Source organism: Cinclus cinclus, chromosome 5 (genome assembly GCF_963662255.1).
Source record: "Cinclus cinclus chromosome 5, bCinCin1.1, whole genome shotgun sequence".
Classification (NCBI taxonomy): Eukaryota; Metazoa; Chordata; class Aves; order Passeriformes; family Cinclidae; genus Cinclus; species Cinclus cinclus.
In genome coordinates, this window is record NC_085050.1 from 17,509,201 (window position 1) to 17,526,910 (window position 17,710).

Below are 17,710 nucleotides of genomic sequence, written 5' to 3' on the forward strand. Positions count from 1 at the left end.
GCAGGCTTCTGGGACCTGTGGTCTTCTGGATTGTCATATTATCACCATGTTGTGAGAAGAAGCTTCTTTACAAAAAAAGAATAAGCAGTGTCTGATCCCCAGACATCAGCAGCCATAGTTCTCACACTGGGGTTTTTTCCTTTGTTTTTGTTTTTTTTGTTAAAATGCAATATGTACAGATTTAGCAGTTCACTGTAGTACGCGTATCTCTGTGGAACTGCTGCCATGTCTCGTGATTTGCATTGAACTCGCAAGGAACGCCCGGCTCCCCCGCCACCGCTCACCGCGAAAGCGCGGCTGACACCCATGGACATGCGTGTGCTTACTGGGCAGCATCCTGCCCCTCCACTCCTTGAGCAGCTGTGTTCATGTAAACCATGGTTTTGAACAGAGAGTGTAAAGTAGGAGAAATTCCTAAGTACGACTTTTTAGTTGTCCATTATTGAAGGACGTGATGTCCGTGAGGTATTCGCCATCCCTTTGCTTTCCTCGGATGACATGCTTGTTACCTACGCAGGCTCCGCTGTGCCTCTTTAAGTAAACTATCAAAATCCATGGAGTCATACTTGCTTTTAGTGGAAGCAGGATCAAAATCATCTGAGTTTGAATCTGAAACCCAAAGGATACAAGTTTTGGTAAGAGGCAAGAGCTATTTATTTTCTTTGTATATTGGTACAAACAGAGCCCTGAAGAAACAATCCACTTACAACGACAACTTTATGGGATCATAAAAACATAGAAATGACCAGCACAGAAGCTTTAGGCATTCCTGGTAAGAAGCAGCACTTAACAAAAGTGGTACACATTATCAGCAGGGGGGAAGAACCATTAATTGCATATACATTTAGAGAAGGTTATCTCAGAAGAGTTTCCTCAAGGACTTGAGCCCCAGAGACACTCATGTATAGGTCTCAAAGTAGTCCAGATAATCTTGACAGATGCCTTAACTAAAACTTCACCTTTGTCTTGCACCTGCTGTTTCATAACGTGCAAGACTTAATTCCCCTGAGAAAGGTTCTGAAGAAAGCCAGGGCAGCCTGTGAGCAGCACACAGAGGAGGCAGCTGCTTCTGCCTGCCTTGCCTTAGGGTCCTGTGGAAGTCTCTACACCTGCCAGAATCCCTGGTTTTGCTTTAATTCATCTTTTTGGGTTTGCTTGTTTAGAATATGAGCGGTTCTTGGCAGGGCCACTGCATGAGCAGTCTCATGTGGGCTCCTCTGCTTTCTCTATCACATGTGATAAGCCAGGGCAGCAATAACAGACCAGCTCCTGCAGCCTGGGATACCTGTTGCAGCTTTGTCAGTTGCTCAGACATGGATGTCAGTCTGTTCCCAGCACAGAGGAGGGATTGTACGTTTGTGGCCACACAGCTCCAGTACAATTATTGACATGGCTGCAAACGATGAATTTGCTTTTGGAGGCAACCCTGCCTCTAACACTGACTCTCACCAGCTCCTGTGTCACAGCTCCTTTATGAGAGTGCCCTTTTCTCGCCATTTCTTGTGTTGAATTAATCAGAACTCCCCATCTACCACTATAAGACACACTGCACATTAAATGTTCATTACAAGTTCTGTTAAGACAATATCTTCTCACAGAGGAGAGGTGTTAAACTTCTGACTACTATTTTCAAGTGTTTTCTTTCTTCTGTACTCAACCCAAAGCTGATTAATTCTCTCTGTCCTAGTACCAGCTCATGAATTTTAAAGTTCGTCCTGCCATTTCCTTATGTTGCTCTATCAGATACTCTGCAAAATACAAGGAATGCAACCTGAAGTACAGAAGCTCAAGCTGTCAGCAGGACAAAGTGAAAACAGTCTGCTCACAGATACTCTGGGAATCCCACTCACAATAGAGAGAGCTGACAGGGAATACTCCCAGTGATGAATAATGTTCAAGAGGGTTCCCTTCAGACAACTTATTTTAAACCCCAGATTTTCTGAGACACAGAGGTGACCTTGGCTTCCATTGCTGAAGATAAGTCAAATCAAGGCAAGACTTCAATCTGGTTTTACTTTTTTTATCAGCCTACATTTCAATAAATGCCTTGCTACCTTTTATATTTTCTACATCAACCCTATATATCTCTTCAGTAGTCAGTTGCCTTTTCTTAGCTTTACATTATCTGTTTAGCCACTGAAGTGAATTTTAGCATATTCATTGTGAACAATGCATATCATCTTTATAATTTATTTTGAAAAGGCATCAATTGGTTAAGAAAAAATATATCTGTATTCACTTCCTGAAATGTACAAAGCTAAGGGCAGCACATACAAGATTTCATTAGCACTGTGTTACAGGGTTATGAGAGATTTTAATGACTGTGGTCATTTATTCATTAAAAAATCCACAATATCTGATTAATATAGATTTAACAGCAAAATGTGCCTTGCTATGTTATTCAGAAAAGAGTATTTTCCATGCCTTTAGTCTATTTATACAGGTATTAGAAAGGTTTAGCATTTAATGAATACTTTACATTTTAAAAGGTAATTAAGTAAGAGGTGAGTTTATCATATATTGTAGTATTACAGAGGCTCTTTTGTTAGTCTGCATAGTCTCTTTATGCATATACTTAACATCAGCATTACTGCTGTAAGACTTTGAACATCTCCAAAAACCCTTGCAAGGGGAAGCACCACACCCTGACTCACTCAGAGCATAGGACAGAACCATACATTTTTGCCCAGGCAAGACTCAGACAGACCCAGCTGTGTTGTCACAGCCAGCATGCACACTTGGGACTGGAGTTATCACAGAATACTGAGGGCTGGAGACTGCATAAAGCTCCACATCATTGTAACTTCAAACACCAAGAGATTAGCTAAGCTCTCCACAGGCTGGAGCCTTTTACATCATGACTGGAAGGCTCTGCAAGGAGACACTTTCATACATAGATACTTATGCATGACTTTAGAATCACCTGTAGAGATCAGTGGCTTTCGCCACATTAAGGCTCAGATTTGGCCACAAGCTCTTCTAGCTTTCAAACTTGAGCAACTATGAATTGTGTTTAATGAGTGCCCCTGGCAAATTCTACATCTGCATCAGAACTCATGGCAAAGTAAGAATCGTAACGAAGTTTTTGGGTGAAGGCATCTACTCTGTACTCTGTTTACCTCTCATATACATAAGTGAGGTATTGGAATCAAACAGTTACAGCAATAAATCATAAAGCATGTGGGAGGCTTCTGTGGTGCTATCTTTTCAACTTAGAAATGCATTATTGAATACTGGGCACTTATTTTTGATAATGATGGAAATGGGCTTTCAAAGAATAATTCACAGTTTTGAATGTTTAAAAGAAGCTAGCTCAGATTACTTGACCTTTAAACTTCTTACAGCAAGTGAAAACCACTTTCTTCAACACCCCTCCAATCATTTAAATGGTATCAGCAGTAAACAAAGAAGAAGCAAACCCTAAATTCTCATGAGTTACAGGATTCCAGTTATGTACTATTCACAAAGAACAAAATACCTACCTAGGTCTGCATAGTTAGACTTGCAAAACTGCTTGCGTCCACAGAAGTACAGCTCAAAATCAGGTTCATCTGACCTGCGTAAAGTGTATCCATTTTCAAGAGCAGCAAAGGCGTCACAAGTATAGCGGTAGGTGATGAAACCATAGCTGTCTCTGCCATTGAAAAATACAGTTATGAACAAAAGCTGAGAAGAGTTAACACACATTAGTGTAACCCCATTCTGAAAGCAAGAACTTGCCAGAGACCCAGCAGTGGAAATGCCAGAAGTACTGCATCCATTTATCAGCATGATTGTCCTGTCATGCAGCTAAATACTTATTTCTGGGACAGGAAATTTCAACTAGCAAGATTAATAAATAAGGATGAAAGAAAATAAGTAAGGTTTTGAACTCAGCATGTCATCTGTCACAGGACTTACACTGGTAACTCCCATACCAGTGATCTTAATGCCATAGTTTTTTACATATGGCAAATCTCAAACAAGAAGTAATCTCAAAAGTTCCTACCCATCATCCCGCAAATTTACTGTGCACTCCTCAATTTCACCAAAAACTTCAAACCGGTCCCTCAGTTCCGTTCGGGTTGTGTCAGGTCTGATTTTACCCAGATAAATCACACGATGTTCTTCCTGTGGATAAAGAGCAACCAGGAAGGTGTTTTTTTAACAAATGTATAATAGAAATGAACCTATACATACATGGATGCAAATACAAACACAGATGTGCAAAAGATGCATAATTATAGAAAACAGTCTTTTGTGGAAGACCTACTGCATCTTGCAAGTATATGGAATAGTTTTCTCCTCCTAAGTATCTAAGGTGCTAAGCATCTAAGGACACTACATTTCTCAGGTGGTGTGCTCCTGGAAGGGTTCACTGACTGCTGTTACTGTTCTGGACACTGAAATATGCTTCCCTTTGTATCCTACTGCACCTTCTTCCCTCTCACCCTTTCTGCCACTTCCCCTCCAGGACTGCAAACTCTTCCAAACAAGAAACTCCCTTTCTCTTGCCATGTATACAATACTGAGCAAAACCCATCTTAGCTGCAGAGTAGCATAAAGTAACACAATAATTGCGTAAGAGTACCACAGACATAACAAAGCATATTACAAGCATAACATCATAAGCTCATATGACTCAACAGCTGATTCATTCTCCAATCTTGTTCCACCATAGTCCGTACCTTAAAAGAGAGGGAAAACTGTTTAAGGTTTTCACCCCAGCCAACAACTAAGTAGCGCTCAGCCCCTAGCTCATTCCCTGCTCACTGGTGGGACAGGGAGGAAAATCACAAAAAGGTGAAACACATGTATTATGATCAGCTTAATAAATGAAACAAAGTAAGACGAAATAATAATAATATTTATAGTGACAGTAATTGTAATGAAAAGGAGAGAGAGAAATAAAACCCAAGAGAAGCAAGTGCTGCACACTACAATTGCCAGCACCTGCTGACCAACACCCACCCTGTCCCCGAGCAGTGATCTGCCTCTCCCAGCCAACTCCCTCTGGTATATACACTGGGCAGGATGCCATATGGTATGGAATAACCCTTTGGTCACCTCAGGTCAGCTGTCCTGGCCACGCTCCCTCCAAGCATCTTGTGCACCTGCTCCCTGGCAGAGTATGGGAAACTGGAAAGTCCCTCATTTAGTGTAAGCACTACTTAACAAGAACTAAAACATCAATGTGTTATGAACATTAATACTAAATCCAAAACACTGTCCTGTACCAGCTACTAAGAAGAAAACTAACTCTATGCCAGCAGAAACCAGAATTGAATCCAAGAGATGTATTTTATTAAAAGAAATATTTTGGGGAGAATGACAGGAAGTAAAATATATCCCACAGTTACCACTGCCTTTTGATTTATTCAGAATATAAAACACCTGACTGAAGTTCCCTAGGCTAGGGTCTCTTCTGCATGTTCTTTCAACACTTGGAACAAAGCATCAGATACTTTTAAAACAATAAAGTCATGGTTGTATCATTCTTTCCTTAGTGCAGAATGAGGGAAGAACTAGAAAACTCTTTAAGAGTCACTTCATGAATTTTAGGATAAACACTTTTCTGAGGGCAGAGCCATTTAGTGAGCTCCAAGAAAAGAAAATGGAAAAAGGAGATCTTTAAAACACTGACCTTAAGGTAACCAGGGCAAAGAAGCACCAGCTATACATGGCTTGGGTGCTCAGCCTTCCTCTCTCCGACTGCCTCTGGCATGGCACAACTGGCCCTACTTCTCATCCCTTACACACCCACACAGCAGCTCCATAAATCAAACCACCACCGCATTCTCAGCTGGTGTAAAACTGTCAGTCAGTGGAGCAATGTCAGTTTAAACCATCAGCATTGGCACCTGAGACCTGTGCAGAATTTAGGCGCCGAATGCCGAAGGAGCTACACTGACTGCTGAGAATTCATGACTATCGTAACCTGGAGGTGCCTAAAGGCTAATGGCACCTCAACTGTGCAATGCAAAAGGCACTAGGGACCTAAATATAGACTTGCATTCCTGCTCAGAAACATTCTAGCCTGAAGAGACAGGTAGTTTATAGCATTACAATTCAGATATAGCACAAAATGTATCTTTTCCATGAGTCCCCACAGAGGCACAAAGCACTAGTCATTCTTGGACCACCGACAATACAATTGAGATCAGACCAAAACACAGGTAAAATCAGAAATTATATTGATGTTGCTTCTTTGAGTATTCATTTGAGGTAAAGAGACCATCAGAACTCTTAGTTAGGGGTGGTGAAAGTCTTGTCTTCCTGCTCCCAGAAGAGCACTTTGCTCTCAGGAACTATTTAATACAAAATAAATAAACAATTCCTGCAGCAGAAAGCCACCACTAAAATATCTGACTTCCAACAGAAACTCCTTCCTACTAGCACATTCAGTAAACTATTATTGCTGACTCTTTTCCTGGCCTCACAATTCTCAGGGGCTCAGATCCAGTTAATCCAAGCTCCTGAAAAAGGAAAGTTTAAAACTGCAGAAAACAGAGTTATAAGAATCAAACATTCCTACCCAAACCGTACCCACTAAGGAATGGTTCAAGAATTACCCGTGTTCTTTATAGGTCCCTGATCAGCCCAGTGGGGTCCTTGGTTGCTCTACCGAAGTATGTATCAGCTCTCCTTAATCAGGGGGATCAGGTAAGGATCTCATTTAGACACGTGAAACTACTTCCTCTTTGGATTATGTAAGGAACCAAGGTGAGTGCCTTGATAGTCCTCTGTAACCACGCTGGGACAGACACATCCACTTTTAAATGCTGCACCTTCTAAAATGCAGGGTACTAAAGCTGCCCTTTTTCTATGCCATAGTAGTGCAGTTTGGAGAAGCTAGCATGGCTAAAAGAAGGACTTGTGCTCATTTAGGGCACAAAGGTGCTTTCCAGACAGCTGCTGCTTTTTATCCGTCTCCACTGCGTCCCTGACCTTCCTGACAGAGGAGTTTGGGTAGGCTTCTGTGAACCAGGGACTATAGAGTGCAAGTTACAGAAATCTGCATTTCTCCCATTTTTCCCCATTCTAATTCTGCTTACTTTCACTATGGTTGGATGCCATAAACTTCAAAACCAGGAAAATCTGCATATGCACAGTAATTACTTTTTCAGACTGTTTTACCAAATCAAGGATTTAACCGCACTGAAACACTTGATAAGAAACAATTCCATTGATACTTGCTATTGAACCTAAATGACTGACCAGATGGAGCAGAACATAACACAGCAGACTGCCTAATATACTTTAGCTGAGATAATACATCTCAACTGAAAAAAACATAATGTTTCACTCACTGACATGGAGATTGTTATATTACAGTGTGATGGAAATATCTATTGCACACTCTTCCATAAGTCTGCCTGCATGCCTGTGCAATTTTTCTTTCTTCTATTCCTCTAATAACCTTTATATCTCTAATATCCCTTTAAGACAACTGTAATAAACCAAAACCGAACAATTAAAAAAAAAAGCCTGTTAAAGTACCGTTAAGGGAATAAGTTAAACCTGCAAAATTAAGGAAATTCAAATTTAAAGCTAAAGTGCACCATATGTCCTCCAGTATGCATATATGAGAAGTTGGGTTCAAGTAGTTTTTTAAGCAGAGTGCCATGATGGAATAAGACACCAGAGAACACAGGATTTACACAGCATTGTCTTTGCCTTGGTTAATTTGGCTTATTTAAAGCAACTAAGAATATTAAAATTCACAGAGATGCCTTCCTTCTATTCGCATATTAAGTAAGATGTTTACTGCAGTTGTTAGATGATATGATAGATGACTTGGAAACATAGAGAAGGGCAGAGTAAAGCTTTTGTTTTCAATTTCATTTGGGCAGAGGGAACCTGGAGTAAACTCCAGAAGCTACTTGTTCATACTTCCCACTCAAAAGTGCATGATTTGTTTTGCATCATAAGTGTTAACTGTGGCTCCTTGCTCTGCCAGGTTGAAAAGAAAAAGAATAGTCCAGCCAACTCCTTCAGGCCTAACATGTCTGTGTTCTATCATAATCTTGCTCGTTCTTCATCACAGTAAAAACATCTGAATAGGAAGATGTCGCAGAAAACCTCAGACTGACAAGCAGTATTTTAAGTCTCAAATTAAAATACTAAAGCATTAGAATAACACAATATGAGAAAACATGACTGGGATGTACCGGATGTACACATCTAAGGGTCAATAAAGGGACCACTCATCCTCTAAATATTGACTGATGTTAAGGATCTTTTTGTCTTGCAAAGGACTCCTCCAAAATTTTATTTTCTTTGTAATTCCTTATTCCTAAGTCTTTATTTCATAATTATTTTACTAAGCACAGACTATTTGATGTATTAGTTTTCCCTTGGGTTTTTCTTTCTTCTTCACCCCAACACTTGTTAACTTTGCCTGCCAGTGGTGCTGCTAAGCAAGGCAGCCACTCTAGAGGTGCTGCTGCTCCCATTTTTGCTACCACTTTTTGCCTGCACGTCTGTGGTGCACACCTAGTTCTCCAAGAGCCAGGTAACGCTTTATGTGAAGCTGGGAGAAGAAATCCAGGAACATTTTAAAGCTGGTTTCTGTAATGGCCTTGTGAAGGCTCTGCTGCTCACTCCAGCACAGGTGTCTGGCTGGGTGCACACCCCTTGTGTGTGCTGCCTTCCATGCCAAATGATTTCTCTGCCAGTAGAGACTTGAATCCATGAACACTTTTATCCTTAGAGCTGAGGGCCAAATACCATTTTGAAAATGCAATGGGATTGGTTGGGCAGAGTTGCAAAAACACAAATGCTATGGGTAGAAAAAAGCCATTAAAGCTTAAGCTTCTGATGTAATAATAATAATGAGAAAACAATTCTTTAGATTGAGTAAAGAAAAATTAGTATGGCCTGTGAATAAGTATGAATGGCAAAAGTCATAAAAACAGGGGAGAAAAAAAAAGAACGGGATTATTATCACATGGTGCTGTGTGGGTAACCCAAGGCTGAACAATTCAGACACAGTCCATGGTGACTGCTAGAAAAACAATGATGGATCACTAAGATTCAAAATTTAGGTAGAAACATATACAGCAAAATTACAGTACCTGAGATCTAGGCCACCAAGATGAGAAACAACAAAAAAAATCCCAACTAAATATGCAAAATACATTGAATCCTTCATAAGTTAAAAAGCACTCTATTATAGGCTGACTCAGGTTTTACACTTTAGAGAAGGCAAGCACTCATTTATGAAACCACCTTTCTCGTGCCTTCCGGTTTCAGAGCAATTTATTTTCTTTGAAACCTTGTGTTTCTTTCCACTGCAGTGGCCTCACAGCACATATATCTTCTTATGTCTGTAAGCTCTCTGGGACCGAGACTCTTGATACTCATCTCAGAGAGGCTGTCAGCATTTAGGAATGAAAACTAGTAATGTTAATTGTAATTTTCTACTTGAGTATAACCTGATTTTGTTGTATGTCTTGGCAGTAGCCAGTACACACAGTAAATGAGCTGCGTGAAGGATGTGACTGTAAGTCAGTATCATGGCAAGAGTGGCAGAGTAGCAGAGCCGCAACACCAAGCTACTCATCTGAGAGCTTAACCTCCAGCTCTGGTGCACCATATCAATGAGGAATCACCAACTAGTGACTGTAGAATTGGAATGTGCTAACTATTTCTGGTGCCATGCTTCGAAAAGTATGTGCCTCATGGTCTAATGAGCTGCAGGAGTAAAAGCCCACACAGCTCAGAAATTTCCTGGAGTGTATCAGAAGACAAAAGGGGTCCTTGGGCCTCTTGGCAAATCACTGGTCTGCCTTGATTGGGGGTTCTACCCCAGTTTCTACAAAGCACTAAGTAGACTGTGCTGTCCTGCAGTGCTCCTGAAGTCTCACAGCCCATGTGTCTCCACTATGATCTGGCTTCCATGGTTAAGCAAGTCTTGGTAGCAGACCATTCTTATGTTCAGTTGAGGATCCATGCTAAAAAAAAAAAATTTAACCAGTGAAATAAAACAAAACAAGATCAAACAAAACTATGCTAACATTTGGTCAGTTAGGAAAGTAATCACAATCAAAATGACTGACAAAAGTATTTTTTAACTAAGTACCTCCTAGGCTCAGCCCGTATTTTTCAATCATGCCTGCTCAAAGTTAAGACCTCAATCCACAAAAAAGGCACTGAATCTCCAGAAACTGGAGAGGGGGAAAGAAGAAAAGGAAGACAAGAAGAATATCACAGTACCTCCTGAAGTCAAGTCACCTATATACAGCTGTAAGACCAGACAGGAATTCAGGAATCTATACAGGAAAATGCTTCTAGCTCTGAATCCTCTATGGCAAAGGTGGTGTATGCAAGACTGAAGGGGCAGCCTTCAAACGTGCCTGTTGCCACACAGCATGAGCATAGGCTTCTAAAACAAGTCTCCTCAGCATTATCAACATGACTTCACATCTGCCAAAATACAAGCTGCCTACACAATCAGAGTGCATTGCTTCATATATGGTTTTGACAGATCAAAATACATTAAAATACTATATTTTTCTCATTTCTTTTTCCTAGGTTTCCCATGCCTGTTGTCCCACAGAGACTAACTTTAGATACTGCTTTCACAATACCTAATGACTTTTGGCTCTCTCATAACTTCTGCTCCTTGTTTACCGTGCATCCTTTCTACAACTAACTCTTGAGATCTCAGCATGATGCTTCTCGAGTCACCTGCCCTATGTAATAACTGAGGCACTACTACTTCCCAATCTTCAGGCCACTCTTCTAACAGTATCTGGAAGTATGTGGCCATAAATCAGTTCTGGCAGTATGAGAATGGGCTAGAAAGGAAATAAAAAATTCCCCAAGACATAGAGCAAAGAAATCTAAATTTATGGGACTGTAGAAAGAGCTCAAGGAAAGAGAGAGAGGAACATTCTTGTGGCTGAACGATGAGTTGAATCCCTCAAGAATGAAAAGAGTTAACACAAAAGAGACCCATAAACCAAAAGGCATAAGCAAAAGAGCAGAGAATGCTAGAAAGTATACAAATTTTATCATTTAATTTATGAGATTGGAGATTCCCTTTCTCAGTTGTCTCCTAATCCTTACCTAATCCTTTCACAGAGAATAGCACAATTCATATCCAGATTTTTAAAATAAAAGTGCTGGTAGACTTTGGATGAAGGAGTTAATAGGACTTAATCTACATTTCCTGCAGAACTCACACAGATGACTGGATTTTAGATTTTTTGCCATGTTCTGTTTATTGATATTTATTTTTAGTTTTGATTTATTTATGTCTATTAATAAATAATTCCATTAATTAAGTTAATTATAATCAAAACGCTCACTTTAGAAAGAAAATAAATTCAACCTTGGTTTTGAATAGTCTAGAATTTTTAATGCAGTATGATGCAGCATATCTGGAGCTTTTCAAGTTTCTGTTCTTTCCTTTCTCCTTTTCTCTTGATTAGCTACTTGCCAAATATTTGTTTGTCTTAAACTAAATCAAATTTTCTACCTCCTCAGCAGGATTCATGTTTATTTATACGGGTAAGGTACAGTAATTGAGAAGTAGCAAGATACACCCATGACAGAAGTCTACTTGAATCTCTAATTTGTGGTAGCTCTAAGAGAGAACAGACAGTGTAAGTTACGATTGCTGGAAGGTAGTGTTCATCTCTAAGCAGATGGAAGCCAGATATTTTAAAACTAACTGCAACAATTGACTTAAATACGGCCCCGTCTGAAGCCAAACAGAATTATTCCATTGCCTTCACCGTGTTTCAGAGCAGCACAGCAGAGCATGTTATAGCTCTAAATCTTGTGCTTTACAAGATACACCTATCACCCACACTTTGTAGATAGGACACCTGAAATGGTGAAAAGTGAAATGATTTGCTGAAGCTCACTAAGAAAAACAGTAGCAGAGACAAAAAACAGACCATAAAGTTGTCTGTTCATTCCCAAAACTCATTGCTGTAGACTATGCCAGTCTCTTTCAATCTCTACACACTCCTGTAGGTGCATTAGGAAAAATGCTGCCAAGTGTGTGACAAACCACCTTTTGCTACAAAGTCCACTAATGGCACCAGGAAAAAGAACTATTAATTTTGGTGACCTCTGGACAGAGCACTAATGGAAAACCTGGGAAGTAAGATGAACTATCCTGGTCTGTACCAGTTCATGCAAGAGCCAGAGCACAGCCAGAACAGCCATGTAGGTACAACTGAATGGAAGGAGTAGGACACAGAAAATCAAAATGTTAGGGTGAGCCGCCAAATGGGCTTAGCAACTTTTACAGCAACAGATTTAGAGCAGCTCCCAGTTTAATTTATCAAAATGCAGTTGCCAATGGGGAACTCAAAAGGGGCAAAAGCCACCCACCCATTTAACAGCCATTCTTCCTTCTGTCCTACTGCTACAACAGCCAAGACAGTTGTTTATCCCACATAGTTAATTTCCTTTGCTTCAGGTATTTCAGTTGTTTCATAGAGAACAAATATGAACAAAATAATTAAATAATATATATTCATTACAAGAGGACCAGTACTAAGTGACATTTGTTAATTGCATCATGTCTTCAGACTACTTTGCTAAAAAACAACTTAAATATTAACCAAATCACAGACACTGAAAAAATTATAATTCAAGCCAAGTCTTTGGATCCCAGTTTTGAGTTCTGTTGTCTGCACCCTCTGTATAGACAACTACAGCCACTCTGAGAGTTCAGCAAGTGGTATATTACCTGACTCCTTATTTTGCATACGTCCGGTAGGTGAAATAAAATATAAAAGGCAGGTTCACTCAGAGATGTGTATAAGAAACAGACTAGTTCTCTTCTATTAGCATATTGTCTGGGATGACCCCTTTTTCTATTAAGTTCTCTTAGCTGTTCATTGGGAAAAACCTCTACGAGTTGCAATTTATAGAACCCGAAAAAATTAGCACTGTGACACCACAACAGAAATTATTACGAAAACACTTATTTGCTTAAAATGAAAAATAGTAATAAATACACTTAAGCAAATTTTAGTATTTTTATAAAAAAAGGAAGAAAATAAAGTCTGAATTCTAGCGTTAGAATTTATGAAAAGAAACAGATTTATTTCAATATGAAAGTTATCTTTACAGTGCTTACAACTGCTTTCTGCCTCTGTCTCTCCCTTTGCTTGGCTCTTTCAGATTCCCGTTTTTCATACTCTTTGTGGTATTCTTCCCTCTTCAGGCTGTCATGCTGATATTCCTCATAGCTGTCATATCTAGGAAACACAACTTAGTCATCAAATCAAGCACCTGCATTTGTGAATGTAAAATTAGAAATACAATTTCTGGAATGCTTTATTATCTCCGGCCACCAGAGAAAGGATAAGAGGAAATGGCCTCAAACTCAACCAGAGGAGGTTCAGGTTGCACACCAGGAAGAATTTCTTTGCTGGAAGGGTGGTGAGGCATTAGAATGGGCAGTTCAGGGAAGTGGTGGAGCCACCATCCCTGGAAGTGCTCAAGAAATGAGTGGATTTGCTATGGTTTAGGTGACATGGTGGTGTTTAGCCAAAGGTTGGACTCAATTAACTCAGAGGTCTTTTCCAGCCTTAATGATGCTATGATTCTACATTATCTCCTGAGGAACAGCTGCAAAGCAAACCAATGCAGGCCAAAGGCACTACCTGGGTCTGCGAGTGTACGGTGATCTGGACCGCGATCTTCCACCTAGGGGAGAACTTCTGTTTGTTCGGTGTCTACAGTGGCTGGACTCACAATAGCAACAAGATCTGCAGGAAGAAACACATTCACCTCAGTCATTCCATTTGAGTCTACTGACACCATTTTCTACCTCTTCCCTGAACTTACAATTTCTTCTAAGCTACTGGTGGGATTTTCCAGTGACAGTTTGCAATCTCCTAGCTAACTAAGGAGCCTCAAGTGATTTCCCCCCTTCTGGCCCTTCAGTAATGTTCCTTATTGAGGCTAACACAGAGCAGACAGTCAGCCATTGTCAGCTCCATCTGATAGAGGCTGCAGCAAGATTGGCACCAAGCAGCTCACAGATAATGGGGAAGGTTAGCTGTGTACATCTCTCACCAATTGCTCTGTCTCTGACCTGACTGCCTCCACTCAGAATGTGTAAACCTGGCAAATGTAAAGGATATTGGAAACAAGTGTTTCTGTAGCAAACCCGTAACCTTCAGAGTTAATCAGCTCAGGAGAAATGAGTTGCATTGGATTAAGTTATTTCTTTTCATTATTTATTTTTCTTTCTTTCTTTCTTGCTTTCTTGCTTTCTTTCCCATAAGTTTCTTTATGTTTTTGCTGTTTGTCTTATTAGCTACAATGACCATACATTAATTTGCTGTACCATACCTTGAAGAGGATCTACTACAGGGCGACCTTGATCTCGATCGGGAATATGGAGAACGGGAACAAGACCTGCGTTGAGGAAAGGACCTTGACCTAGAGCGTGTCCTTTGGGATCTTGGAGAAAATAAGGATTTGGGTGGAGACACTGAATCTCTGCACGGAGAGTTAAAAGAAGAGCAAGAAGGTGATACATCAAATAATGAATAGGCTTGTGTCCCATCCCAAGGGTAGCATAGTTTATCACTTTCATCTTCACTGTCATCAAACAGACCATCCATTGCTAGTCCTGAATTTATAAACATAGGTAGTTTGGAGAATTGTTCATTACTGTAATCACTGTCCCTTAGTTCTCTGGTCTTATCTGCTTCTTCATCAAAAACAGCTTGGCTGGGGTGACCAAAATGCTTATTCAGTTCAGCCCGAATTTCCTGGTCTTGTAGCTGTTTTCTGTTATTACCATGGGATCCCTGCTTATTATTAGTCTCTTTCTTGAAATACTGGTCTTGTTCTAAAGAAGAACAAATCTGACACTGCCACCCAGGTGAAGAATCCTTAAATTCTGGTTGTCTGGAGTCCTGAAGTTCCTGGGATATTTTAATGTGTATTTCCGATTTTGAATTCACAGATTGACAGTAGTCATGGTCACCAAACAGCCGCAAACTGGGCCGTTTTGTCTTTCTCTCCTCATGTCCACTGGACAGTACTGTGGTGTTGCTAAGCTGTGTGTACAGCTCAGACTGTTCTGGACCCTTCTTGATTGGGTTATTTCCTTGAGAACCGGAAGACTCACTATAGCGGGGCTTTTTTGAAGGTGGTACAACAGTCTTGCATGATGACTTCAGTTTAGGTGAAGTCCTAAAAGGATTATCTTGGTTGGCTTTATGAGGAGGGGTCGTAGGTGGAGTTAGGCCTACAGGGAGTAAAAGGAGGTACAGAATGCTTTTAAGCACACATACAATGTTTATAAAGGTGGCTCATATGCTTCTTAGAATAGATACAAAGTAAGACCCATTCTATGCCGCTTCAACACTACTAATACTGAGAATAAAACTACCAAAGGTCTTGCAACAACAGTAGCAACAATAGCAATGCATCACCATCAATCTCCAGCATAATTTCTGCCCCTTCCCTTCCTCCATGACAGCCGCCCCTCTCTCTGTAGATTTTTGATAGAAAAGATCAAGAGATAAAACCCCAAAGACGTTTTTGTTGAATATAAAATAGATTTTGATGTAAAAATGAAGAGTCAAAAGTCTGGCACCATCAAAAACATAAAGAACCTAGCAAAGAAGAACCTAGATAAAAGCAAGGCCAAGAGAAATAAATGAGCGGCACCAAAGAACACAGAACTTAAATGCAATGAAATACAGCCACCCTAACTCAGTGGCAATGACTCTTTGTTTCCAGAGTTCATTATCTTAGAAAACCATTGAGAATGTATGTCTAATATACTCCTTAAGAATAATTAATACATTTTGCCTGATATGTGGTTCTGCAACTGAAACCCAAATGAAAAACAACCACAATTGTAATGAACCATTGCATTTAGAACTAAATCTTGGTGAGAATCATGCAGCAGGGAGTCAAAATGAAACAGGTAAGTCTTAGTAATTAGGTTAGTATTAGTAATTAGGTTAGTATTCAATAACTAAATATACTGCTAACTAACAGGACTGTTTATGTAACTGTAGTAGATTATATCACTGTGATGAGACAAAACTGCAGGAAGAACTACAGCACATTCTAGTAAAGCCTGGGAACTGAAGCAGTATCTTCCTGTTATTTTTATAAAGGTAGAATATAACTTACAATATTTTCTATAGAAATCATGGAATTTCTTCAGATTTTATAGAAGGATAATGCCAGACATCAGGGCAGAGTAAAGCAAACAGCAGACACTGTACAGGAAATCATTTCTCTTCAGGAAGTAGTTAGCTTAGTATGTTAGTTCGAAAAATCTGCTTTTGTCCAATTGACGTTAATATAATTTAGCAATATATGCTTAAAAATTAACAAAATAGATGGAGAATAGCCAGTTCTCCAAGATAATCTAGACCATCCTTCAGCAATCCAGAGGCTCATGCTGTCAAAGAATACTTCTAGCCCAAGCAATGAGCTTTCTATTAGTTCCTTAGCAGGAATGAAAAGACAGGGCAGAGAGAGTTACAGGAAATGTGTGTTTCAAACATGGCTATAGAGCTCTGGTTTGTATTTTTAAACATGCAACACAGCTCAGCGGATCAATGCAAATGGAGCATGTTTTATAGTGTTTTGCTGTAAAGAAGAAAAAGCATCCATGAATGGACAGTGCTCCCTAAGGAGCATAAATGGAGACTGGGAGTCCCATTGCTTTATCTGCAATGAATTTCTTTCAGAAAATAAGAAAATAGAAGTACCAAGGCATGAATACTTGATATGAGAGACACTTCCGATTTTGTCTGACTGTTTGGAAAAAATGGTCATAAGCTATCCATGGCTATACAAAGAATTTGCCTAATGTCACAAAATTCAAGGAAACTGAGGTAAAGGTTATGGCACTCAAAACTCCAGTTATCCCAAATCTGAATTTAATACTAAAAACATTTTGTGCAGTCATCACTGTTAAATTATTTCCTCTAAGTCCTCACTTTTTTCTTTCTTCTTCCCAAAAATTCACTTGAGACAGCCCTAACTATTTCATACCTTACACACCTCCTCACTGACAAATATTTTTGAATACCAATTGAATTTTTGCTAAAATGAAGAGAACAGTCCAATTCAAAAATCTGCAGTAATACTTTCAAGGTTAAAACTTCAGGCTCAGATTGAACAAATACTTCAGTAAACAACTTCCTAGAAAAAAAAATTAGAAATGACACTTTCACTTGTGAAATTATACAGCCCATGAGAAATTCTGGGGTTAGTTACTGGGTTTTTGGATGTAGTTTTAAAGAAAGAATGAAGCAAAAAAAAAAAGTTCACATTCACAAAATGAACATGTATATTTCAGAATTTCAGGCAAAGAAACCCCACAGATAATCCAATATTCAAAATAAAATCTTGTTTCAAATTCCACTTCTCTAAAGCTTGTCCTGGAAGGAAGCAAGTAAAAGATACAGTACAGCATCTCCAGAAACCTGACAAGGAGCCAAACAATCTTCAGAAATGGGGGGAAAGAAAGTACCACAACAACCCCTCACAAAAGTACAGACTGAGCTAAACTTCCTGGCACTTCCCTTGCTGGCAGAACAGGGCTGGGACTGCCTAACAAAGGGCTTCCTCGTGGCATTCTGGCTTTTTTCCTGGTTTTTAGCAGGAGCAGGAAGTGCACAGGCAAGTAGAAACAGATAAAAGATGGAAAATGTTCATTTAACTTCTGAACAAACCCATCCTGGGGGATGGAGGAGGGAGTGAAGATTTGAATTCA

At 39.7% G+C, this 17,710-nt stretch overlaps 1 protein-coding gene across 3 annotated transcripts in view; it reads right to left on the bottom strand.

Moving 5' to 3' along the window:
- Window positions 1-505: 505 nt before the first annotated feature.
- The window catches only part of PPARGC1A (PPARG coactivator 1 alpha), a 360,042-nt gene continuing 342,837 nt past the window's right edge, over window positions 506-17,710 (bottom strand). For all 3 annotated transcript variants that reach the window (XM_062493425.1, XM_062493426.1, XM_062493424.1), the window contains 6 exons: window positions 14,308-15,214; window positions 13,614-13,718; window positions 13,085-13,205; window positions 3,989-4,110; window positions 3,483-3,634; window positions 506-609 (listed from right to left, as the gene is read on the bottom strand). In XM_062493425.1, coding sequence (XP_062349409.1) covers window positions 506-609; window positions 3,483-3,634; window positions 3,989-4,110; window positions 13,085-13,205; window positions 13,614-13,718; window positions 14,308-15,214 — 1,511 coding nt within the window. The remainder of the gene's footprint in view (window positions 610-3,482; window positions 3,635-3,988; window positions 4,111-13,084; window positions 13,206-13,613; window positions 13,719-14,307; window positions 15,215-17,710) is intronic.